At 40.6% G+C, this 23,548-nt stretch overlaps 1 protein-coding gene across 1 annotated transcript in view; it reads left to right on the forward strand.

The window, feature by feature from the left end:
• Positions 1-23,548, forward strand: part of LOC130369119 (uncharacterized) — a 70,724-nt gene that overhangs the window by 30,108 nt on the left and 17,068 nt on the right. The window contains exons 8-11 of the mRNA XM_056573908.1: positions 8,917-9,535; positions 13,746-13,888; positions 17,741-17,801; positions 21,477-21,685. Of these exons, the coding sequence (XP_056429883.1) occupies positions 8,917-9,535; positions 13,746-13,888; positions 17,741-17,801; positions 21,477-21,685 (1,032 nt within the window). The remainder of the gene's footprint in view (positions 1-8,916; positions 9,536-13,745; positions 13,889-17,740; positions 17,802-21,476; positions 21,686-23,548) is intronic.

A 23,548-nucleotide genomic window follows, 5' to 3' on the forward strand; every position in this document is an offset into this window, starting at 1 on the left:
TTGGTGTGGCATTGTTCCAAAGATATTCAAGCTGTCCTGCAGGCTCAGGGAGATCAGTGTCAGCGCAAACTATCCATTGACATTTAAATGAAATGAAATGATACGATATGGCAGGAGACCCAGGAGGACCCCACTGCTGACACAGAGACATAAAAAAGCAAGACTACATTTTGCCAAAATGAACTTGAGTAAGCCAAAATCCTTCTGGGAAAATGTCTTGTGGGCAGATGAGACCAAGATAGAGCTTTTTGGTAAAGCACATCATTCTACTGTTTACCAAAAGCGGAATGAGGCCTACAAAGAAAAGAACACAGTACCTACAGTGAAATATAGTAACATAGTAACATAGTTAGTAATGTCGAAAAAAGAGTCCATCAATTAAATTATTCTCCAAAAGTGCATCCAGACCCCTTTTAAATTCTTTGATAGAGTTCACCATGACCACCTCCTCCGGCAGAGAATTCCACAGTCTCACTGTTCTTACAGTAAAGAACCCCCATCTGTGCTGGTGTAGAAACCTTCTTTCCTCTAGACGTAGAGGATGCCATCTTGTTATAGATACAGTCCTGGGTATAAATAAATCATGGGAGAGATCTTTGTAAGCTCCCATGATATATTTATACATAGTTATTACGTCTCCCCTAAGCCTTCTTTTTTCTAAACTAAATAACTCTAGTTCTGATAATCTTTCTGGGTACTGTAGTCCTCCCATTCCCCGTATTACTCTGGTTGCCCGTCTTTGAACCCTCCCCAGCTCCACTATATCTTTCTACTACTCTGGTGCCCAGTACTGTACACAGTATTCTATGTGTGGTCTGACTAGTGATTTGTACAGCGGTAGAATTATTTCCTTGTCGTGGGCATCTATGCCCCTATTGATGCACCCCATAATTGTATTTGCCTTGGGAGCAGCTGCCCGACACTGGTCACTACAGCTAAATTTACTGTTAACTAAGACTCCCAAGTCCTTTTCCAAGTCAATCGTCCCAAGTGTTCTCCCACCTAACATATAATCCCAGCCCGGGTTTTTTCTTCCCCATGTGCATTACCTTACATTTATCAGTGTTGAACCTCATCTGTTACTTCCCAGCCCAAACCTCCAACCTATCCAGATCCATTTGTAACAGTGCACTGTCTTCTATAGTGTTTACTGCTTTACAAAGTTTAGTATAATCTGCAAAGATTGCTACTTTACTATTCAACCCCTCTACAAGGTCATTAATAAATATATTAAATAGAACAAGAGCCAAGACTAACCCCTGTGGTACCCCACTAGTAACAGTCACCCAATCAGAATAAGTATCATTAATAACCACCCTCTGTTTCCTATCACTGAGCCAGTTACTTACCCACTTGCACACATTTTCCCCCAACCCAAGCATGCTCATTTTATGCACCAACCTTTTTTGTGGCACCGTCTCCAATGCTTTGGAAAAATCCATCTATACGACATCCAGCGATTGCCCCTGGTCCAGTCTGGAGCTCACCGCCTCATAAAAGCTGATCAGGTTAGTTTGACAGGACCGATCCCTCATAAAGCCATGCTGATATGAAGTCATACATTTTCTTTTATCAAGATACTCCAAAATAGTATCCCTTAGAAAACCCTCAAACAATTTACATACAAAGGAGGTTAAACTAACAGGCCTATAATTCCTGGGGTCACCTTTTGACCCCTTTTTTAAATATTGGACCACATTTGCCATGCGCCATTCCTGGGGAATAGTCCCGGTTACTATTAAAAATAGGGATCTGTCTATTACATTGCTTAATTCTTTTAGAACACAGGGGTAAAATGCCGTCTGGACCTGGCGATTTGTCTATTTTGATTTTTTTGGAGGTGGCACTGTACTTCTTCCTGGGTTAGACAGGTGACCTGTTCTGGGGAGTTTACCTTATCTCGTTGTATTTCACCAGGCTTTTCATTTACCTCGGTGAATACAGTGGAGAAAAATTGATTTAACCCCTTAAGGACCAAGCCCTTTTTAACCTTAAGGATCATGCCAATTTTATTTTTGCGTTTTCGTTTTTTCCTCCTCGCCTTCTAAAATCCATAACTCCTTTATATTTCCATCTACAGACCCATATATGGGCTTGTTTTTTGCATGACCAATTGTACTTTGTAATGAAACCTCTCATTTTACTCTAAAATGTACGGCGAACCCCCAATTTTTTGGGATGATTTTTTATTAATTTTTTTTAAATAAAATGTGCCAAAAAAGCAGCATTTTTTGACTTTTTTTTATTTTCTACGTTTACGCCATTCACTGTATGGGATCATTAACATTATATTTTGATAGTTCGGACATTTATGCATGCGGCGATACCCAATATGTTTATAAAAAAAGATTTGCGCTTTTTGGGGGTGAAATGGGAAAAACGGACAATTTTCATTTTTATTGGGGGAGGGGATTTTTCCCCATTTTTTACTTTTCATTTTTAAATTTTTCTACTTTTATTTTACACTTTTTATGTCCCCATAGGGGACTATCTATAGCAATCCTTTGATTGCTAATACTGTTCAGTGCTATGCGTATTAACCGTGATCTTCTGCTCTGGTCTGCTCGATCTCAGACCAGAACAAAAGACCCCGGGAGATGAAATTTACATCCTGGTGCGCAAAGTACCGCCAAACCAGGATGTACATTTACGCCAATGGTCGTTAAGGGGTTAATATAGTTGCTTTTTCCTGATCCCCGTTTATAATTTCTTCCTCATCTTTTTTTTAAAGGGCCAACATTTTAATTTTTAACCTTTTTGCTATTTATATAGTTAAAGAAAATTTTGGGGTTCGTTTTACTCGCTTTGGCAATGAGTCTTTCTGTCTCTATTTTTGCGGCTTTTATCTGTTTTTTACATATTTTACATTTTTCTCTATAGCTTTGTAATGCTTCTGCAATGCAATCATGTTTTAGTAGTTTAAATGCTTTATTTTTGTCATTTATTGCCCCTTAACATTTTTTTTCATCCAAATTGGTTTTCTTTCATTTCTGACCCTTTTATTCCCATAAGGTATATACATCTTACAGTGAGAATTTTCTCCCATTTAGTGTCAGTATTCTTGTTTTTGAGGACATTATCCCATTTTATTTTGTTAAAGGGGTACTCCGGTGCTTAGACATCTTATCCCCTATCGAAAGGATAGGGGATAAGATGCCTGATCGCGGGAGTCCCGCCGCTGGGGACCCCCGCGATCTTGCACGCGGCACCCCGTTTGCAATCAGTCCCCATCACGCCTCTGCCCCCGTGTGACATCATGCTCCGCCCCTCAATGCAACCCAATGTAAATAAAAATAAACATATGTAGTATCGCCACGTGCGTAAATGTCCGAACTATAAAAATATATTGTTAATTAAACTGCACGGTCAATGGTGTACACGTAAAAAAAATCCCAAAGTCAAAAAAAGCGTATTTTTGGTAACTTTTTATTCCATTAAAAAATTAATAAAAAGTGACCAAAAAGTCAGATCAAAACAAAAATGGTAGCGATAAAAACTTCAGATCACGGCGCATAAATGAGCCCTATACCGCCCTGTACGTGGAAAAATAAAAAAAGTTATAGGGGTCAGGACATTTTTAGTCGAATAAATTTTCCTGCATATAGTTATGATTTTTTCCAGAAGTACGACAAGATCAAACCTATATAAGTAGGGTATCATTTTAATCATATGGACCTACAGAATAAAGAGAAGGTGTCATTTTTACTGCAATATGCACTACCTAGAAACGGAAGCCCCCAAAATTTAAAAAATTTAGTTTTTTCTTCGATTTTGTCGCACAATGATTATTTTTTCCGTTTCGCCATGGATTTTTGGGTAAAATGACTAATGTCACTGAAAAGCAAAAAATAAGCCATAAAATGGATTTTTAGGTGGAAAATTGAAAGGGTTATGATTTTTAAAAGGTAAGGAGGAAAAAAACGAAAATGCTAAAACTGAAAAACCCTGCGTCCTTAACCCCTTAAGGACCAGGGGGTTTTCTGTTTTTACACTTTCGTTTTTTCCTCCTTACCTTTAAAAAATCATAACCCTTTCAATTTGAACCTAAAAATCCATATGATGGCTTATTTTTTGCGCCACCAATTCTACTTTGTAATGACATCAGTCATTTTACCCAAAGATCTACGGCGAAACGGGAAAAAAAATCATTGTGAGACAAAATTGAAAAAAAAACGCCATTTTGTAACTTTTGGGGGCTTCTGTTTCTAGACAGTACATTTTTCGGTAAAAATAACACCTTATCTTTATTCTGTAGGTCCATATGGTTAAAATGATATCCTACTTATATCGGTTTGATTTTGTCATACTTCTGAAAAAAATCCAAACTACATGCAGGAAAATGTATACATTTAAAATTGTCATCTTCTGACCCCTATAACTTTTTTTATTTTACCGCGTATGGGTCGGTATGAGGGCTCATATTTTGCGCCGTGATCTGAAGTTTTTAGCGGTGCCCTTTTTGTATTGATCGGACTTGTCAATCACTTTTTATTCATTTTTTCATGATATAAAAAGTGACCAAAAATACACTATTTTGGACTCTGGCATTTTTTTGCGCGTACGCCATTGACCGTGCGGTTTAATTAACAATATATTTTTATAATTCAGACATTTCCGCATGGGGCGATACCACATATGTTTATTTTTATTTACACTGTGTTTTTTTTTAAATGGGAAAAGGGGGGTGATTCAAACTTTTAATAGGGAAGGGTTAAATGATCTTTATTGACTTTTTTTTTTCCACTTTTTTTTTGCAGTGTTATAGCTCCCATAGGGACCTATAACACTGCACACACTGATCTTTTACATTGATCACTGGTTTCTCATAGGAAACCAGTGATCGATGATTCTGCCGCTTGATTGCTCATGCCTGGATCTCAGGCACTGAGCAGTCATTCGGCGATAGGACACCAGGAGGCAAGGTAGGAGACCCTCCTCGTGTCTAACAGCTGTTCGGGATGCCCCGATTTCGCCGCGGCGATCCCGAACAGCTCCCTGAGCTAACTGGCATGGTTTCACTTTCTCTTTAGACGCAGCGTTCAACTTTGAACGCCGCGTCTAAAGGGTTAATAGCGCGCGGCACCGCGATCACTGCCGCGCGCTATTAGCCACGGGTCCCGGCCGTTGTTAGAGGCCGGGCCCAACCCGCTATGTCGCGGGGCCACGTCGTGGCCCCGCGTTATAGAAAGGGAAAGGACTCAGGACGTACCGGTACGTCCTTGGTCCTTAAGAGGTTAAGGGGTTAAGTCTAGTAGGGTGCCCCCTCTGGTCGGGACTTGCACCATTTGGGACAGATAATTGTCTTTAGCTATAGTCAGAAACCTGTTTTCTTTATGAGATTCACAGGTCTCAGTCTCCCAGTTTATATCAGGATAGTTAAAGTCCCCCATTATTATCACATCATTCTGATTTGCTGCCTTGTTTATTTGCCTCAGCTAGGCTAAGTTTCCACTTGGCTTTTTTTCTGGCAGTTTTTGGAAAACTGCCACTGCAGTTTTTGATACAAAGTCAAAAGTGGATCCATTTGGGAGGAGACGTTTAAGTCCTGCAGTGGCAGTTTTCCAAAAACTTAGCCTCATTGATCTTCTGGCTCTTCCATTATGTTTGGTGGCTTATAGCAAACCCCTCTCAGAATTTTCATCTCCATATTTCTACCCATAATATCCTCCCACAGTGCGGCCTTCACACTCGATTTCACATAAAGACAAACTCCTCCCCCTTTACGTTTTGTCCGATCCTTCCTAAATACACTATAACCGTGTATGTTGACCGCCCAGTCACAGCTATCATCCCTACCAAGTCTCTGTTATACCCACTATGTCATAATTCTCCTCAGACATCAACCACTCCAGTTCCTCTGTTTTATTGGACAGACTTCTGGCATTAGTCAAACTTGCAATTTAAAGGTTTAAGTTTTTTCTTACTCTGAAGCTTATCCCTTTTAACTATTCTAACCCCTCCTTCCGCTCCACCCCCACGTTGTAGGTTCCCTCCCCCCAGTCCCTAGTTTAAACACTCCTCCACCCTTCAAGCTATCTTCTTCAAAAACACAGCTGCACCCTCCCCATTGAAGTGTAGCCCGTCCCTATATTTAAATCATAACCCTTTCAATTTTGCACCTAAAAATTCATATGATGGCTTTTATTTTTTTGCACCACCAATTCTACTTTGTAATGACATCAGTCATTTTACCCAAAAATCTACAAACGGGAAAAAAAATAATTTTGCGACAAAATTTAAGAAAAAAACGCCATTTTGTAACTTTTGTGGGCTTACGTTTCTACGCAGTACATTTTTCTATAAAAATGACCCCTTATCTTTATTCTGTAGGTCCCTATGATTAAAATGATACCCTACTTATATAGGTTTGATTTTGTCATACTTTTGGAAAAAATCATAACTACATGCACAAAAATGTATGTGTTTAAAATTATCCTCTGACCCTTATAACTTTTATTTTTCCGCTTATGGGGCGGTATGAGGGCTCATTTTTTGCGCCATGCTCTGAAGTTTTTAGCGGTACTATTTTTGTTTAGATCTGACTTTTTGATCACTTTTTATGGTATAAAAAGAGACCAGAAATACGCTATTTTGGACTTTGGAATTTTTTTGCGCGTAAGCCATTGACCGTGTGGTTTAATTAATTATATATTTTTATGGTTTAAACATTTACGCACATAGCGATACCACATATATTTGTTTTTATTTTTATTTACACACTTTTGTTTTTTATGGGAAAAGGGGGGTGATTCTGATTTTTATTAGGGAAGGGGTTAAATCACATTTATTAACTTTTTGTAACTTTTTTTATGCAGTGTTATAGCCCCCTCTAGTGGCTATAAAACTGCATGCACTGATCTCTTACACTGTTCAATGCATATGCCATAGGAATGCATTGATCAGTGTTATCTGCACTTGATTGCTCAAGCCTGGATTTCAGGCTTGGAGCAATCAAACGCCAATCGGACAGCCGGGAGCAAGGTAAGACACATCCCGCTGTCCTGTCAGTTGTTTAGGATGCCGCGATTTCACCGCGGCAATCCCGAACAGCTCTGCTGAGCTAACTGGCAGTGTATTCTCCCGTTTTAGATGCCACAATCAACTTTGATCGCGGCATCTAAAGGGTTAATACTGGACATCTGCCCGATCGGCGATGTCCGGTATTAGTCGCGGGTCCTGGTTGTGGCCTAAGTCCCTGAAATAATTTTCAAGGACACTTCACCTACCTTTTACTTTGTCATTGGTGCCAACATGTACCATGACTGCTGGGTCGTCTCCAGCCCCACCCAGCAACCTGTCAACCCGATCCGCAATGTGCCAAACTCAAGCGCCAGGAAGACAACACACTGCTTGGCGATCCCAGTCTTTGTGACAGATCGCCCTGTCTGTCCCCCTAATAATTGAATCCCGCCACTACCAGTAACTGTCTGGCCTGCCCTGCACTTCTCCCTCCCTCCTTACTGGAGCAGACACCCCACCCGGCGGTCAGAGGCAAAGTCCTGCTGCAGTACTGCTAGCTCTGAAATGGCATCCCCCTCATCTGCCAACCGGGCAAACTTGTTGGGGTGTGCCAGTTCAGGACTAGCCTCCCTGACACTTTTCCCTCTACCCAGTTTTTTAACTGTAACCCAGCTAGCTGCCTGACTGTCCTGCACCTCCGTCCCATTATCCTCCCTCATCTCTACCCCAGAGAGTACTTAATCAGTGAGCAGGAGACTCCTCTCCAAGTTGTCAATGCATCTCAGTGTTGCCAGTTGCTCCTCTAGATCCAGGATTAGGGCTTCCAAATGAACAACTCGCACACATCTCGCACAACAATATGCACCCTCAAACTGCTGTTCAAGGATTGCATACATTGTGCAAGATGCACACTGGACTGCCTTTTCCAACAGGGAAGCCATACTAGATTTAGGGATTGTAAAAATTAACAGTAAAAAAACGAATATTTCAATTAAACTTCCTGAATTTAAAGTCCCTTAATTTTAAGTCCCTCTCACTTTTATACTTACACTCACTTGTATACTTCACACTCTTGTATACAGACACACAATCACTAGCTCAAACAATCACAGTGTACTTGCTTTCATAGTTACCTGATATCACCACTCTCTCTTCCACTGCCTGGAAGTGAATGCAAAAAAAGGCTTCCCAGTGCCAGAGGCACTGGAGGTTCAATGATGTTTTGGGATTGTTTTACTTCCTCTGGCATTGGGTGCCTTGAATGTGTGCAAGGCATCATGAAATCTGAGGATTACCAACAGATTTTGGCTCACACTGTACAGCCCAGTGTCAGAAAGCTGGGTTTGCGTCCGAGATCTTGGGTCTTCCAGCAGGACAATGACCCCAAACATATGTCAAAAAGCACCCAGAAATGGATGGCAACAAAGCGCTGGAGAGTTCTGAAGTGGCTAGTAATGAGTCCAGATCTAAATCCCATTGAACACCATTGGAGAGATCTTAAAATTGCTGTTGGGAAAAGGCACCCTTCCAATAAGTGACCTGGAGCAGTTTGCAAAGGAAGAATGGTCCAACATTTCCTCCCTTATTTGGTTTAGTTCCAATACACACAAAGGGAATAAACATGTGTTACTGCAATCCTTTTCTGTGAGAAATACAGAAATACTCTATGTGTGTGTGTGTATATATATATATATATATATATATATATATATATATATATATACACACATATTTACATATGTCTGTTTACTATTAATCTGTTGTTCTACAATGTTATTTCAATCAGATATATACAGGATATGTGACACATGTCTAAAGCAAGAAAACCCCAATAGAAAACCCCAATAATGGAACAAGAATAAAGTCTTAAATTGTTACTGAAACTATTTTACAACTATTATGTATTATGTAGTCCAAAGTTCAATCACTACATTTCTCAACATTATTTGTTCACAGTGAAATTTCCAAAAAAGACAAAAAAATTGAAGACTTAAGCAAGCAATTGCAGAAAAGGGATGGTGAACTAGAAACATTGCGCTTGAAATGCAAATATTTAGAAGAAGAAAAGAGTCATCTTGTTCAACAATCAGAGAGCTTATATGAGAAAGTGGCAGAATTACAAAGCGAACAGGAAAAATATCTATTAAATACACAGATCACTGATAAATTACAAAATTGCTTATCTTTAAAAAAAGACTCACTAATAAAAATGTTAAGAGAAGCCCATGAGCTCAGCATCAGTAATGACAAGCTAAGAGTCCTTGCATCAAGTGGTCTGGCGGAGATCGGCCTGAGCATAGAGCATCTACAGAGCATGGTAATAAACTTGCGCAGCTCCGCCAAAGAAATAGAAGAGATTCGTTTTCTCTACCAACGGGAGTCCATGGAGAGGAGGTTACTGTATAATCAGCTTCAAGAACTAAGAGGCAATATCCGGGTATTTTGTCGATGCAGACTAGATGACAGAAAGGGAGAACACTTAGAATTCCTGGCAAATGAAGAACTTGTAGTGAACTGCAATGGGGCCAAGAAGCGGTTTAGATATGACCAGGTCTTTCTGCCACAGTGCACTCAGGTACAATTTATATACTCCTTTATTTTTCTTAGCCCAAAGTCAATTCCGTCATTCAAGACAGAGCAGTTGACACAGTTAAGTCCCTATTCCAAGGGGTAATTATTGACCAAACAAGCAGATACTGTCCTGTGTAAAAGGTCCACTGAACAGCCGACAAAAGAGGAAACATTCGTTTATAAGCTGGTTGCATCTCCTAAACAGGTTTAAAAACCATTTTTCATTGGCTGCACATCTTTCTGGACAATGATGGAAGTAAAGGGCCGCACAAACGATCCGTGGATCAATTGTGAATGAGTCATCTAGTTGGCCCCATAAATGAGTTCTGATCTACTTAATTAGTCAGCCTATGTAACACTACTGGCCTTACCAGCGGTCAACATTCATGCCAAAAGACAAACTTGTAGTTGATCTACAAGTACCTACATAGTACCAATAAGTATCCATGAGCAGCCACTTAGACCCAAGTCAGTACAGCACTTTCACCCTGCCTTTTCCCCTTTCACTGCAAAAAAAAGTAAAAAAAAGCATGTCACATTGAAAATGTGGTCCAATATGTGGCCAGCATGCTAAAGCAAAGTAGCTGAACAGATGGATATAGATTTACAGGAAAAACTGACTAACAGCTTTCCTTCTATGAGTATACATAATAGCAGGACAGCTGTCAATCACTGAGTAGGACCACCCACTCGACTCTAAAGCAAGGAATGAGCAGAAGTTTAAGTAAAAAATGTTTTGATACTGAATCTTTTTCATGAAATAGATCTATATATATAGAATTAAGGAACATCCAATAAAGCAGTGATGCAAAAATAATATATAACTTTTATTCCAAATCTTTTAAAAATAAGATTAAAAAGTCCATATCTAACTGTTTAGTTGGTCAACGCAGGACCGTGCTTATGAAATGGGTATAGGGTTATACCCATTTCATGAGCACGGTCCTGTGTTGACCAACTAAACCGTTAGATATGGACTTTTTAATCTTATTTTTAAAAGATTTGGAATAAAAGTTATATATTATTTTTGCATCACTGCTTTATTGGATGTTCCTTAATTCTATATATATATAATATATTTCTCTCTCCAAGGGCACATTTATCAATACACCCTGATAGTGAGTAGTCTCATGAGGAAAGGGGTGTCCTCATTGAAAATTAGTTCCCCAGTGATATACTAGTCATGAAATAGATCTATCAATTCTGTTCATTTCATGTTTTAAATTCTGCTCATCTGTCTTTTACCAGTACAGTAAAGCACTTGGTCAGTCTTGTATAATGATTGATTCATAGAATTACGGAATTAGACTAAACATGACATCAGCCATTTTACAAGCAACAGGATTATGTGACAATCGTGTGCTTGGTTAACACATATTACTAAATAAATAGGACTAATTGTAAAATGGTGATTGTTCTAATGGTTATTACCACAACGTCACAGTCTGCATGGCTCCAGGTTATGTTGCCATGTTAATTGATGGGGCAAATCCCTAGAGCAAAACATCTCCTGTTCTGGACAGTTCATGACATGGACTGAGGTGGCAGCCGAGAGCCCCATGCCTGACTCGAAAGACTACACAACTTCCTCCAGTCCATATAGCAGCTGATAAGTTCTGGAAGGCTTGTTTTTTTAATTTTTTATTTTAATACAAGTAACTTAAAAATCTATGTGACTTTCTGGCACCAGTTGATTTGAAAACATTTTTTTCCTCTCAAGTACCCCTTTACACCCTGGCGAGACTTAGCTTGCTCAGGACTTTGGTAAGTCCTGTTATCAGGCTTGGGTTTTTATTGGTTAAAAGGCAGGTTTGGTAGTGGCGCCTTTAATACCCTTCCTTGGAAGCTCCAGGTTTTTAGATTATACCAGATCAGGTCCTGAAGACAGCTTGTCACTGGTCTTTGAAACTATTGGAAAGTTAGTTTGCAAGTGAGAAAGTGAGGAACCTATATCAAATAACTCATGTTGTCTACTTTGTTGTCTAGCTGGTAGAAAGCTACCTGTATAGACAGTAAGGTCTGCATAGCTAGCGCTGGACAAGCAGGATTTATTTTTATGTAATGCCAGAGTGTGAAGGCTGTATTTTGCTGCTGCTTTTACCGAACTAGTCTTCCCTTAACTGGCAGTCAGAGCTCGGAGCTGGAGGATGAGATGTAGAGGAAGAGAGAAGAGACGTGCCAACCCATGGCTTCTCGAACCCAAAGCTTTTGCACGTCCCATCCGACTGTTCGGCTGCAATAAATAAAGTAGCTTTTTGCCGTTTTTAAATCAGGGATAGTTATAACAAAGGTACGCTCATTCTTAGTTCCTTATTCCTCTCCTTCATTGTTTGGGGTTTGCTATGCTCAAAGCAGGAGACAGTTGCACTTTAAAGGGGTACTCTGCTGTAAACATCTTATCCCCTATCCAAAGGATAGGGGATAAGATGTTAGATCATGGGGATCCCGCCGCTGGGGACCCCACGATCTCTGGGGACGGCAGCGTCAGCATTCGGAATACGGAAAGCTTGCAGCTTCTGCGTTCGTGACGTCACGCCATGCCCCCTCCATTCATGTCTATGGGAGGGGGCATGAAGGCTATTACATAGACGTGAATGGAGGGGGCGTGGTGGCCGTCCTCCCCAGTTTCGGCCGCAGAGCAGAATTCGCTCCGTGCACCGAATGACAGGGGTGCCACAGCAGAGATCCCAGCAGAGGGAACCCCGCAATCTAACATCTTATCACCTATCCTTTGGATAGGGGATAAGATGTTTACATCGGAGTACCCATTCAAGGACATCTCTTTGAACGGTCTTGAGTGGCCCAGCTAGAGCCCTGACTTCAATCCTATTGAACATCTCTGGAGAGAACTGAAAATGGCTTCTACCAACAGTCGCCATTCTACCTGACAGAACTTGAGAGGATCTGCAGAGAAGAATGGCAGAACATCCACAAATCCAGGTGTAAAAACCTTATGGCATTATCCCCAAGAAAACTGGAGAACTATAATGCAGCCAAAAGATGCTTCAACTAAGTACTGAATAAAGGGTCTGAATACTTAATTCAATGCAATATTTTAGTTTATTTGTTTTAATAAATTAGCAAAGGTTTGTAACATTTTGTTTACACTTCTTCATTATGATGAGGGAAAATTTTAATTGAGAATACATTATTTTAGCTGAGAATTATTTGGTGAATATTTTGTTTTCTTATTACTTCTGTCAACTTGGGCTGTGTCTTTTCCACACAGCACCTCCTCCTTCTCCTCAGCCCTGTTGTGCACCCCATTCTATCTCTATTAACCACCCACTATCGTATAACAAGTGTTTTAAGGTCCCTTGAGTGACACCATGTGTAGTTCTATTAGATTTTCTTATGGATGTATTGCATAGAAATAATTTGAGCTATATTATTTTTAGACACAGACCACTGCATTGATAAAATAAAAATATAAAAAAATATCAGCAGAATTTTACATATGCATATATTTAAGTGCATAGCTTCCTATTCTGGAAAAATAAATAAAAACTTGGAATAACTGTTTAAATTGACACCCAGTGACATTCCCTGCAGGCATATGTCCATCAGCGTTAATAGATTTGTCAGAAGTTCCACAAGGGTCTAATGTTCACACTGCATTTTTTTTTTTTTTTTTAATGCTTCTGTTTCATTACATTTAAAGAGGTATTCTAGGATTCCCATTTTTATGTTACTGGAGCTGCTGTAATAAAGTTTATACATACCCACTCTGGTCTCCTTGTAGTGCCTGCTCCATGGACTTTCAGTCCTTTGTTGCTTCCCTCTGCTTCGGAGATGACACATTAAAGCAGGACTTGACTGTTCAGCCATTTAGTGATGGACTAAGCGGGCAGGTCCTGATCCAATACACCATCTTGGAAGCAGGACCGGAAGACCATGGAGCAAGCACTGTTAAAAACCTGGGTAGGCAAGTATTACTTTCTTTATTTTATTTTATTTATTTTTTTCAGCCGCGCCAGTAAAGAAAAAAAATAAAAGGAATAGTTGGCTATGCTATTGTATACTGAAAAAAAAAAAAGCAGATATTGTTATATTTAAAAAATAATAATATTATTCGAGTTAATGAGAAACAGATTCTGCTGTATGTGATAATGGGTGTGTAACTAATTGGTATATACAGTGTATATCTCTTTGATTTGTTTATACTCGTTTTATGATAAATTCCACTCATATTTTATGTCCTAATTCATATGTAGGAGGAAGTGTTTGAAGAAACTTTACCTATTATCAGATCCTGTGTGGATGGATACAATGTTTGCATTCTGGCTTATGGACAGACAGGATCAGGAAAGACCTATACCATGATGGGAACTGACCAAAAACCGGGCGTTAATATCAGGTAACAATCGTTACTGCAAATATTTTATGCGGATTGTATGCTGATCAGGATGTGGAGGGGACGGGCATAGGTCATTATCTTAGTCATCTACAGTTGCAATCAGATTTTCAGGAATAACAAATTCTAGTTATAAGAAAAGAACTTACAAATAGGAGAGACATTAATTTTAGATATCGCAGCACCATACTTCATGAGTAACTTCAAGTACACTTTTGCCCATTCTCCCGGCTCTCTACTGCTTGTAACTATGCATTGAAGGTGTTAGCAGGAGTGATGGTGTTTTAGAACTATGACAGTCCAAATAGAAGAAACATTGGCACCACTAACAATGTGGCAATATCCACAACAAATAGGAGGCTATCAACAAGTGTCCCCCGTAGTAGCTGAACGTTATCGGGTGGTTCTCGCGTAAAGGGAATCAGTCCAGTATCCAATAATAATGATAAAAAGAACAAAAACGGAGCACTCGCCATGCAAAGAACTTACAGCTTAATTGTAAAGACTTTAGTCACAATGGCCTGGAATGGTTTGGGACGACACAGACAAGTGTCAGATGTTACAAGGCAGGGGAGACTCAGGAGATGCCGGGCGACACTGTTTTGCACCAATCAGGCGCTTTCTCAAGCCCTTTAGAACTATGCCCAGTGTGTGTGTTATATAAAAAAAAAATAAACCTTTACTCACCTCCAGTGCTTCAGCAGTGCCTACAGTATCCGGCTCAGGTCCCTGGGTGGGATCTTTTTCCTGAGCTGCAGTTTGACAACTGGGTCCATAGCACCAGGGCCCAATGTTTCATACTGCCACTCACCAAATTGCTGGCTGCAGCAATGTCTCACCTCAGCCAGGGCTTTGCTGAGCAGCAGTATGATGACACATGGGGCCCAGGTACTTTCTAGGCCCAGGCGTCACGCTGCAGCTCATAAACGGGATCAAAGCTAGAACTGGAGCAGTAAACAAAAAAAAGGTCAGGAAAAACAGCAAATGGAGGGTTAATCACAAACAAGCCAAGAGTCAGAAACCTAGAGGGCAGCAAAAGTACAGAGAATTAGGTAAAGGAGTAGTCAGATGACAGGCAGAGGTTAGGTAAACAGAATAGATCAGAAGGAGATACAAACAAAACACTAGTGATGTGTACAAACCACAAACAAAGGCAGGGATTGAACACACTAGTTGGGCATTTATATCCACCCGAGAAGGGGCGTGGATGCTGAGGCCAGATGAGATTGGCTAGTAGTCAAGCTCCCTGGCATCATCACAGCAAAGCAGAAGCATCAGCTAAACTCTGGGGAATTTAACCCTTCTGCTGGAACCGTTCATTACAGATCAACGTGGCAGAAAGCGGGGAGAACAGGTGCTAAGTAAGGGTATTCCAGCACCAAATTCTAAATAAAAGTTAGTTTAAAAAAATCGCTGTTTATCAAAACTTGTGTAGGGGAAGAGTTACACAGTTGCCCCTAGCAGCCAGTCTTTCATTTTCCAGAGGCCTTTATAGAAATGAAAGAAGCAATATGATTGGTTGCTATAGGCAACTGCACCACTCTTTCTGTGCACAGGTTTTTTATAAGTCTCCCCATATATTCTTTAAGTAGCTGTTATTGGAAAATATTTAGTCAGATAGTACCTCTCTCATACTCCCCTTACTATTTGTAACACTGTCTCACATGCGCCTGGCACTGCTGGGCTCTGTCTTTCAACTGTGCGCCCTCATTCCAGCTGCCACTGCTCTCCCCCTCCATTAGACGGAAGGTGCGCTCCAGCCAATTTAGCTGTCCTATGTTCATTTTGTACATTTTTCCTGTGTTTTTGTGAGTTTCCTCCCACACTTCAAAAAGCATACTAAAAGATTGATGTAGAATTTAGGTCCCAAATAGGTCTGGGACCACTGTGAGTGAAAACAAACCCTCCATAGAGAATGTGCAGCTTCAAATATGTATCAAATATCTACCCTTAGGGTCTATTCACATATACAGTATCCTGTATACAGTGCATCTGAATAGACCCTAAGGGTACATGTGAATGGACCCTAAGGGTACTCACAGAATGTGCTGCATATTTGTATGCATGTTTTAAATGGGTAGCAAGATCAGCTGCAGAAAATATGCAGCAGAATATGCAGCAGATCCTGTACGTGTGAATATACCCTAAGAGTCTAGTCATACGTACAGTATCCTGCGCAAATTTGAAGCTGCAGATTTTTATTAGATTCAGATTAAAATCTGCAACATCAAATCGTAGAGGGCCTGCCACTGGGACCCCCGCGATCTCCCTGCAGGACCCACATTGTATGCGGGGCTGTGTCTCCCTTGTGGGAAACTTCCGGGTTTCCGGAACAGGAGATGTGACGCCACGCCCCCTCCGTGACATCATGCCACGCCCCCTCATTTCATGTCTATGGGAGGAGGCGTAACGGCTGTGGCATGACGTCATGGAGGGGGCGTGGCGTGGCATCACGTCTCCAGTTCTGGAAGTTTCCGACACTGGAGACGCAGGCCCGCATACAATGTGGGTCCTGCAGGGAGATCGTGGGGGGTCCCAGTGGCGGGCCCCCCGTGATCAGACAAATTATCCTCTATCCTCTGGATAGGGGATAAAAGCTTAGATCCTGGAATACCCCTTTAATACTCCTATAAAGACTGAAATACTGAACTTTAGACCCTACCCCGGCACTGCATCTTAGATTTAGTGCTGAAATGTAGCTAGATACATAATTTTAGACACTCCGTAACAATTGCGGTCCTTTGCAATAAAGAACCAGCATATTAAAGTGCCATAGGATTTATTATCGCTGCTTTGCCAAGAATGCCATCTGTTAATTTATTCCCAGTAGTGTGTTTTGTGAAGTATCACAAACTCCTTATGCTGCAATTGTTATTCAGTGATATGACTACATACAGAAGAGAATAACAACAAAAGCTTTAACATGCTAATGCTCCATGACTTGGTTTATAGGTTGACATCAATTAAGATTTTAGAATTAAACTAAAGCACATTTCTCAGCAGAAGTCATTTTTATTGAAGGTCAATGCTAGTTTCCACAATATTAACTTTATTTTCTGAAACAAACATCCCAAAGTATAACAGTAGTAAATGTTGTTGTTGCTTCCTTAAAGGGGTATTCCGGCGCTTAGACATCTTATCCCCTATCCAAAGGATAGAGGATAAGATGCCTAATCGCGGGGGTCCCGCCGCTGGCGGGACCCCCGCGATCAGACATCTTATCCCCTATCCTTTGGATAGAGGATCAGATGATTAAGCGTCGGATCACCCCTTTAAGCCGTCACAATTCCTTTTGTTGTAACTATGTGTAATTATGTTCAAGGAAAGTTTAAATCTAGAACTTTCCTTGAACACAAGTAAAATATTACAAATAATTTTGTTACACTCCTATTTACTCCCCAATCACAAAAAAGCAAATAAAAGCTGCAATCTAGAAGATCAGAGCTAAAATTCTCAACTATCATGCAGGGAGGGCCACACATACTGCTTGATCATTTATGCTGCCCCCTCTATCCCCTATTACTGGGCAAGATGTGCGACTAAGTACCAAGGATTTTGAGACAGGGCAAAGTGATCAGTCAAGGAACTTCGTGAACTGAATGCTGGCACTACTACAAAAGACAATATTGGCCCGTTCATCTCATAATCGCTCTGTGTAATATGGCCCTTACCAATAGAACCCCCCCCCCCCCCCTTTTCTGTGAGCTTAACCTTTAGTCGTGTCGTGCAAACAGCAAAGCATTCTGAGACAATAGGTTAATTATTACAATAGTTGATTTTACTTTAAAGCAATTGTATACTATATTGATAAGTGTAAGCGGAATGGAAATTAACTATTTTTGTTGATATCTTTAGGTCGATTAGAGAACTCCTGCGCATATGTAACGAAAAACGAAGGGTTAAATATGTCATAAGGGTATGTATTTATTCCAAATGCTATTGTTCATTTCCAAATGAAATTATAACACTGTGACTGACTGACTAAACATCACTATCCAACACCAATATTAGTACCATACAGTGACCATGTAGTGGTAGATATTAGTTCTACACAGGCACTCTGCAGACTGTATAAATGATTATATACAGTTAGAAACAGTGACTCACAGATGCCGTCTTCTTTGATTATAGTCATTCACTCTCCATTTCGTTTTCTATCCAGCCCAGACCTCCATGAAGATTTTTTTCAGCACTCAACATTATTTGCTGCACAAGCATCTTAAAAGGGGTACTCCACTGGCCAGCGTTTGGAAGTAAATGTTCCAAACTGTGTTTTCACGCTGCGGGGGTCAACCACGCCCCTTGCAACATCACAGCCACACCTCCTCAATACAAGTCTATGGGAGGGGGGTGTGATGGCTGTCACAACCCCTCCCATAGACTTGCTTTGAGGGGGCGTGGTCGTGACGTCACGAGGCCCCTGCAGCGCGAACATTTACTTCCGAATGCTGGCCAGTGGAGTACCCCTTTAAAGGCTTTGAACACTTTTTATGGAACCTTTTTATGGTCTAAAGCAGTGTTTCCCAAGCAGGGTGCCTCCAAATGTTGCAAAACTACACAAAATGCCTGGACAGCCAAAGGCTGCCAATGGCTGTCCAGGCATGCTGGGAGTTGTAGTTTTGCAATATCTGAAGGCACCCTGGTTGGGAAACACTGGTCTAAATGAAAACGATCAGCCTGTTCACCCACACTAAACCCTGGGTTATAGTGTGGGTGAACAGGAGTCCAACGAGGGGTCACTTACTTAAATATGTCCAGTAGGTCCTGAGATATGTCCCCCAGAAGATCCTTTGCTGAATTCAGTGAATCGTGCGCAGGGGCAAGTCTTCACCAGCTCAATTTACATATTCATTGTCTGTGACTTCACATCCTAGTGAAGTGGAGTCACAAACAATGGATATGTAAATTTAACTGGTGAAGCCCCGCCCCCTGCACACGATTCACTGAATTCAGCAGAAGATCTTCTAGGGAACATATCTCATGACCTACTCGACATATTTAAAGAGTACCTGTCACTAAATAAACTGTTCTAAACTAACTCTGGTTATGTTCTCTAACTACTCCTAACACCACTCAAAAGAATGTCAGAGCTTTAAAAAGCTCTGTATCTTACCTTTCTTCTTGCACAATTTCCCAGCAGGCATGACATCACTGAAGCCTGCTTGGGGGTCACTCCTGCCCTCACATCGTTACAGCACTGTGACGAATAGAAGACCTCATGCTCTGTGCATGTTTCAGTCTGTGCAGCTTTCAGTGAGGCTCTTTGCAGTTTTCAGTTTGTGTAGCTTTCTGTGAGACTCTGTGGAGCTTTCACTTTCTGTGCAGCTGTCAAGCTCAGTGCTTAGAAGCACTTCCTGAGTTTTGACTCCTGCCAAGCTGGGAGGAGACCAAGCTCACTGTATTAATTGTGGCAGGGAACAGAACAGAGCCACCTAGTGGCCGTTTTTTTCTATGACATTTTAAACATATTTATGTTGATCATTTTAAAAGCAAGTGATTGGGAAAGTGTCTGCTAATTAGACAAGAAACACTATATTAAAAGTTGGACTTGTTGGACTCCTGTTCACCCACACCCAGTGTATTGGGGTTAGTGTGGGTTAACAGGCTGACAGTTTTCCTTTAATTGAGATTTATTAAAACCTCAAAAGTCAGTTGTAAATATATAGAGGACATAGGCTCTCTATAGGAATGGTACAAGCAAGTTCAGCAAGAACTATTTTGTTTATATGAAAAAAAAAAAGTAAAGTGAACGAAAATAAACTGAGAACAGAGGGGAGAGACAGGCTGCCATAAAGGTAAAAAAAAGAAGCAAAGGAAATCAGAAGCCACTTATAAGCAAGGCTCTTTCATGAGGTCAAGTTAGAAGCACAACCGCGGTAAGCCAGGACTATCACAGCGGAGATTTACTTTCTGTTCTATAGCCTCCTGCAGTGTCCTGTGTTAAGTCAAAGTAGCTATTCCATGACTAGTTTGTTATCAGCCCTTCTCTCTAAGCTGAATTACGGACTAGATCAAGAAGTAAACTTTGAAGTTGCCTCAGAAGAGGTTAGATAACAACTATAGAAGGACTCTTCAGGCTAACTGATGACAGGACACAGTAGAGGCTGTAAAACTACATTTTTCATAAACATCTTTTCAGAAAGTGTTTTCTTGCACTGTTAGAGAAAAGCAATAATAAAAATATGCATTCAAAACCTTAAAGGGGATATCCAGGATTAGAAAAACGTAGCTAAGTTTTTTTCAAAAACAGCACCACCCCTGTCCTCAGGTTGCATGTGGTATTACCTGGGTGCTTTCTGAGGGCAGGCTGTAATAGATTATTAGAATGACAGTACACTGCAATACATAGTATTGGTAGTGAACCTGCTTATCTCTAGGAAGAACAAAAGGATTAGGCATTTAAATTGGGCATGCCTTATCTTCCTTTCCACCAACATTACATGTTGGGGGAAAGTCAGGAAGCGCCCATATGTTGACACAGGATGCTGATCCCAGTTAAAATCAGTGAGTTTGGCTGACTTTTCTCTAATGTGTATGGGGAGGGGGCTTTATATAGCTGCAAAATAAAATATGGACATTCCCAGCCAATTTATCTAGCTTTAACCGTAACTTTATCGTAAGGGGTAATGGTCTGGTAGGAGCAAAATTATGCATTTCCGGTTTTCAGTGCAAATACCATGACAAATTAAAAATGTACTCTTTAAAGGGGTAGTCCAGTGGTGAAAAATGTATCCCCTATACTAAGAATAGGGGATAAGTTTGAGATCGCGGGGGGTCCAACCGCTGGGGCCCCCTGCGATCTCTCTGTACGGGGGCCAGGCTCTTCGGCCAGATAGCGGGTGTCGACCCCCGCACGAAGCGGCGGCCGAAACACCCCCTCAATACATCTCTATGGCAGAGCCGGAGATTGCCGAAGGCAGCGCTTCGGCTCTGCCATAGAGTTGTATTGAATGGGCGTGTCGGCCGCTGCTTCGTGCGGAGGTCGACACGCCCCCTTCCCGCGGGCTGTCGGGGCTCTGTACATTAGATCGCAGGGGGCCCCAGCGGTCGGACCCCCCGCGATCTCAAACCTATCCCCTATCCTTAGGATAGGGAATAAGTTGTTCACCACTGGATATCTCCTTTAATACAAGACATCATAGTTGTAAAGATCTTCATAGCAGATCATACAGGATAATGCTGATAATTGTTACTTCTATGCTATTAAATGGTATAGAACAATAATAGTTTCAAATATTTAACATTTTTATTATACGGTTTTGAAATTCCGATTGTCAGATGTTTTAATGTAGTTTTGACTAAAGCATTATATTAAAGGGCATAGATCGTACTTTTCCCAGACAGATGTCTCTTTTTCAAGACTACATGTGGTAGGTAGCCTTATGTTTTAAATGTACCCAATCTGTACTTCAACTGTAGTTGCCATAAATTCTACGCAATTTGTGAAAAACTGGCTATAGAAACTGTTACCACAATACATAATCCCCCCCCCCCCCCCCAATTATCCAATGACTATTCTTTCATTCCTCCGTTAAACTTGAATCGTTTATGGACAGCTTTCCTTCTACTTATCTTTTGTATCTTCGGCTAGATTTCAATGCTGGAGATATACAATGAAGGTGTGTATGATCTTCTCTCTCAAAATGGAAACAAACAGCTTGAGATCAGGTCACAGGGAAAAGTGGTAACTCTGCCTGGATTAACAGAAATGGAAGTTGGGAATGAAGATGATATTAAAAAGATAATCTCATTTGGTGGGAAGAATAGAACAGTGGCATCTACCAAAATGAACACCGAAAGGTAGCATTTACATACATTTATTTCTATTACTTGTGATAGAGATTTTTTCGTGTGTGCGGCGCTTCCTCTACCTGAAGCCAAGTTACTGCTTTGCAGAGGAAAAGCTGTCTCAGTAGTAAGAAAGCTGTACTCCACCAAGAGCCTGTGACGTCATAGCCCTGCCCCCTCATGATGTCACACCCCGCCCCCTCAATGCAAGTCTATGGGAGGGGGCGTTATGCTGTCACGCCCCCTCCCATAGACTTGCATTGAGGGGGCGGGGTGCGACATCATGAGGGGGCAGGGCTATGACGTCACAAGCTCCCGGCGCCAGCTCCAGTGTTCAGAACAGTTTGTTCCAAACGCTGAGCAGCGGAGTACCCCTTTAAGTGGCATACATCACACATGATTTTAATTGCATTTAAAAGTTGCAATTATTGCCATAAAATTTGCCATAAAAGAACTACATGTATTAAATGGAAAATGTAATAAGGGAGATTTATCAACATAATTGTAAAGGAAAGAATAGACCCTAACGCTGTTTTTACAGCAACTGATTGCTCTTTTTGCTTCATATTTATAGAAAATCATGGTCACAAAACTCCCCAGGTTTGATCTTTACAAAAGGATAACTCAAAATAATGGTACTCTACTACTACTAGCTGAAATATATTGGATTATATTGGCATCCATACAGGGAGAGATGAAGTACAGGGCGGTTTCGATCACTCAATTGTAGGTAATTAATCCCTGAAGTGCCATTGGCCCATTGGCAGCACATTGATTTCTACTACATTTGCTACAAGGCGATTTGTAGGGCAGTCATCTCCTTTATAAGATCAGGGCCACAAATGAACAGGATAGCACGAACAAAGAGATTAATCACATCCACTGTGTTTAATAGAGAAGCCATTAACTCATCCATTTAACTTTTTAGCCATTAAGTATAATAAATGAATCAATGAAAGGTGGTTTAGGTGAGATTACTATAAACTGTAATTACTTAGGATTCCCTGATCTGATAAAGTCATTGTTAGGTTAGGGACAAAAACATTTACAAGTTATTTTGTATACAGTATATAAATAGAACAACTCTGACTCCTTTCTTGTGTATAAAATCACAATGTGTTCGTTTTAGAGGAAAAACTTTCAGAAAAAGGGCATAACACTGCAAAATGCAAAAGACATTAGTTGCTCCGGGTATATATATATATATATATTTTTTAGCAACTCCTTACCTCTTGTTTTATATTGATGAAATAAGTTCAGACAATCTGATTGTGTGTATAGAATTGGGAACAGCAGACTGACACCTGTTAGTCAAATTATTATTGATGACCAAGCTGAATTATATATGTTTTATGTTCTATATAGTTTCTGCATTTATTTACCTAAATTTTTTCTTTTGAGAATGGAGATGTTTTATTACTTATATAACAGTGCTCCTAAAAAGTGGCTTAAAGGGGTTATCCAGGAAAAAACTTTATAGAAACAATCCAAGTGAAGAAGCACCATGCGTGGCTGTTGCCAAGGATTCCAGATCCCGTTGGGTGCTCAGCTCCAGGGTCCGACTCAGGCCCCAAGGAATTCACCACAGAACAAAGAGAGCGGCACTCCAGATACGTATAACCCCGTGCGGGTGTATTTATTCACACATCTGTAGGAAAGCGCAACGTTTCGGCTCCTCAATAGAGCCTTTCTCAAGCACACACACATATATATATATATATATATATATATATATATATATACATATACTGGCTCCAGAAAGTTAAAACGATTTGTAAATGACTTAAATCTTAATCCTTTAAGTACTTATGAGCCGCTGAAGTTGAGTTATTCTTTTCTGTCTAAGTGCTCTCTGATGACAGCTGGACAACTGTC

Source organism: Hyla sarda, chromosome 4, assembly GCF_029499605.1.
Source record: "Hyla sarda isolate aHylSar1 chromosome 4, aHylSar1.hap1, whole genome shotgun sequence".
Classification (NCBI taxonomy): domain Eukaryota; kingdom Metazoa; phylum Chordata; class Amphibia; order Anura; family Hylidae; genus Hyla; species Hyla sarda.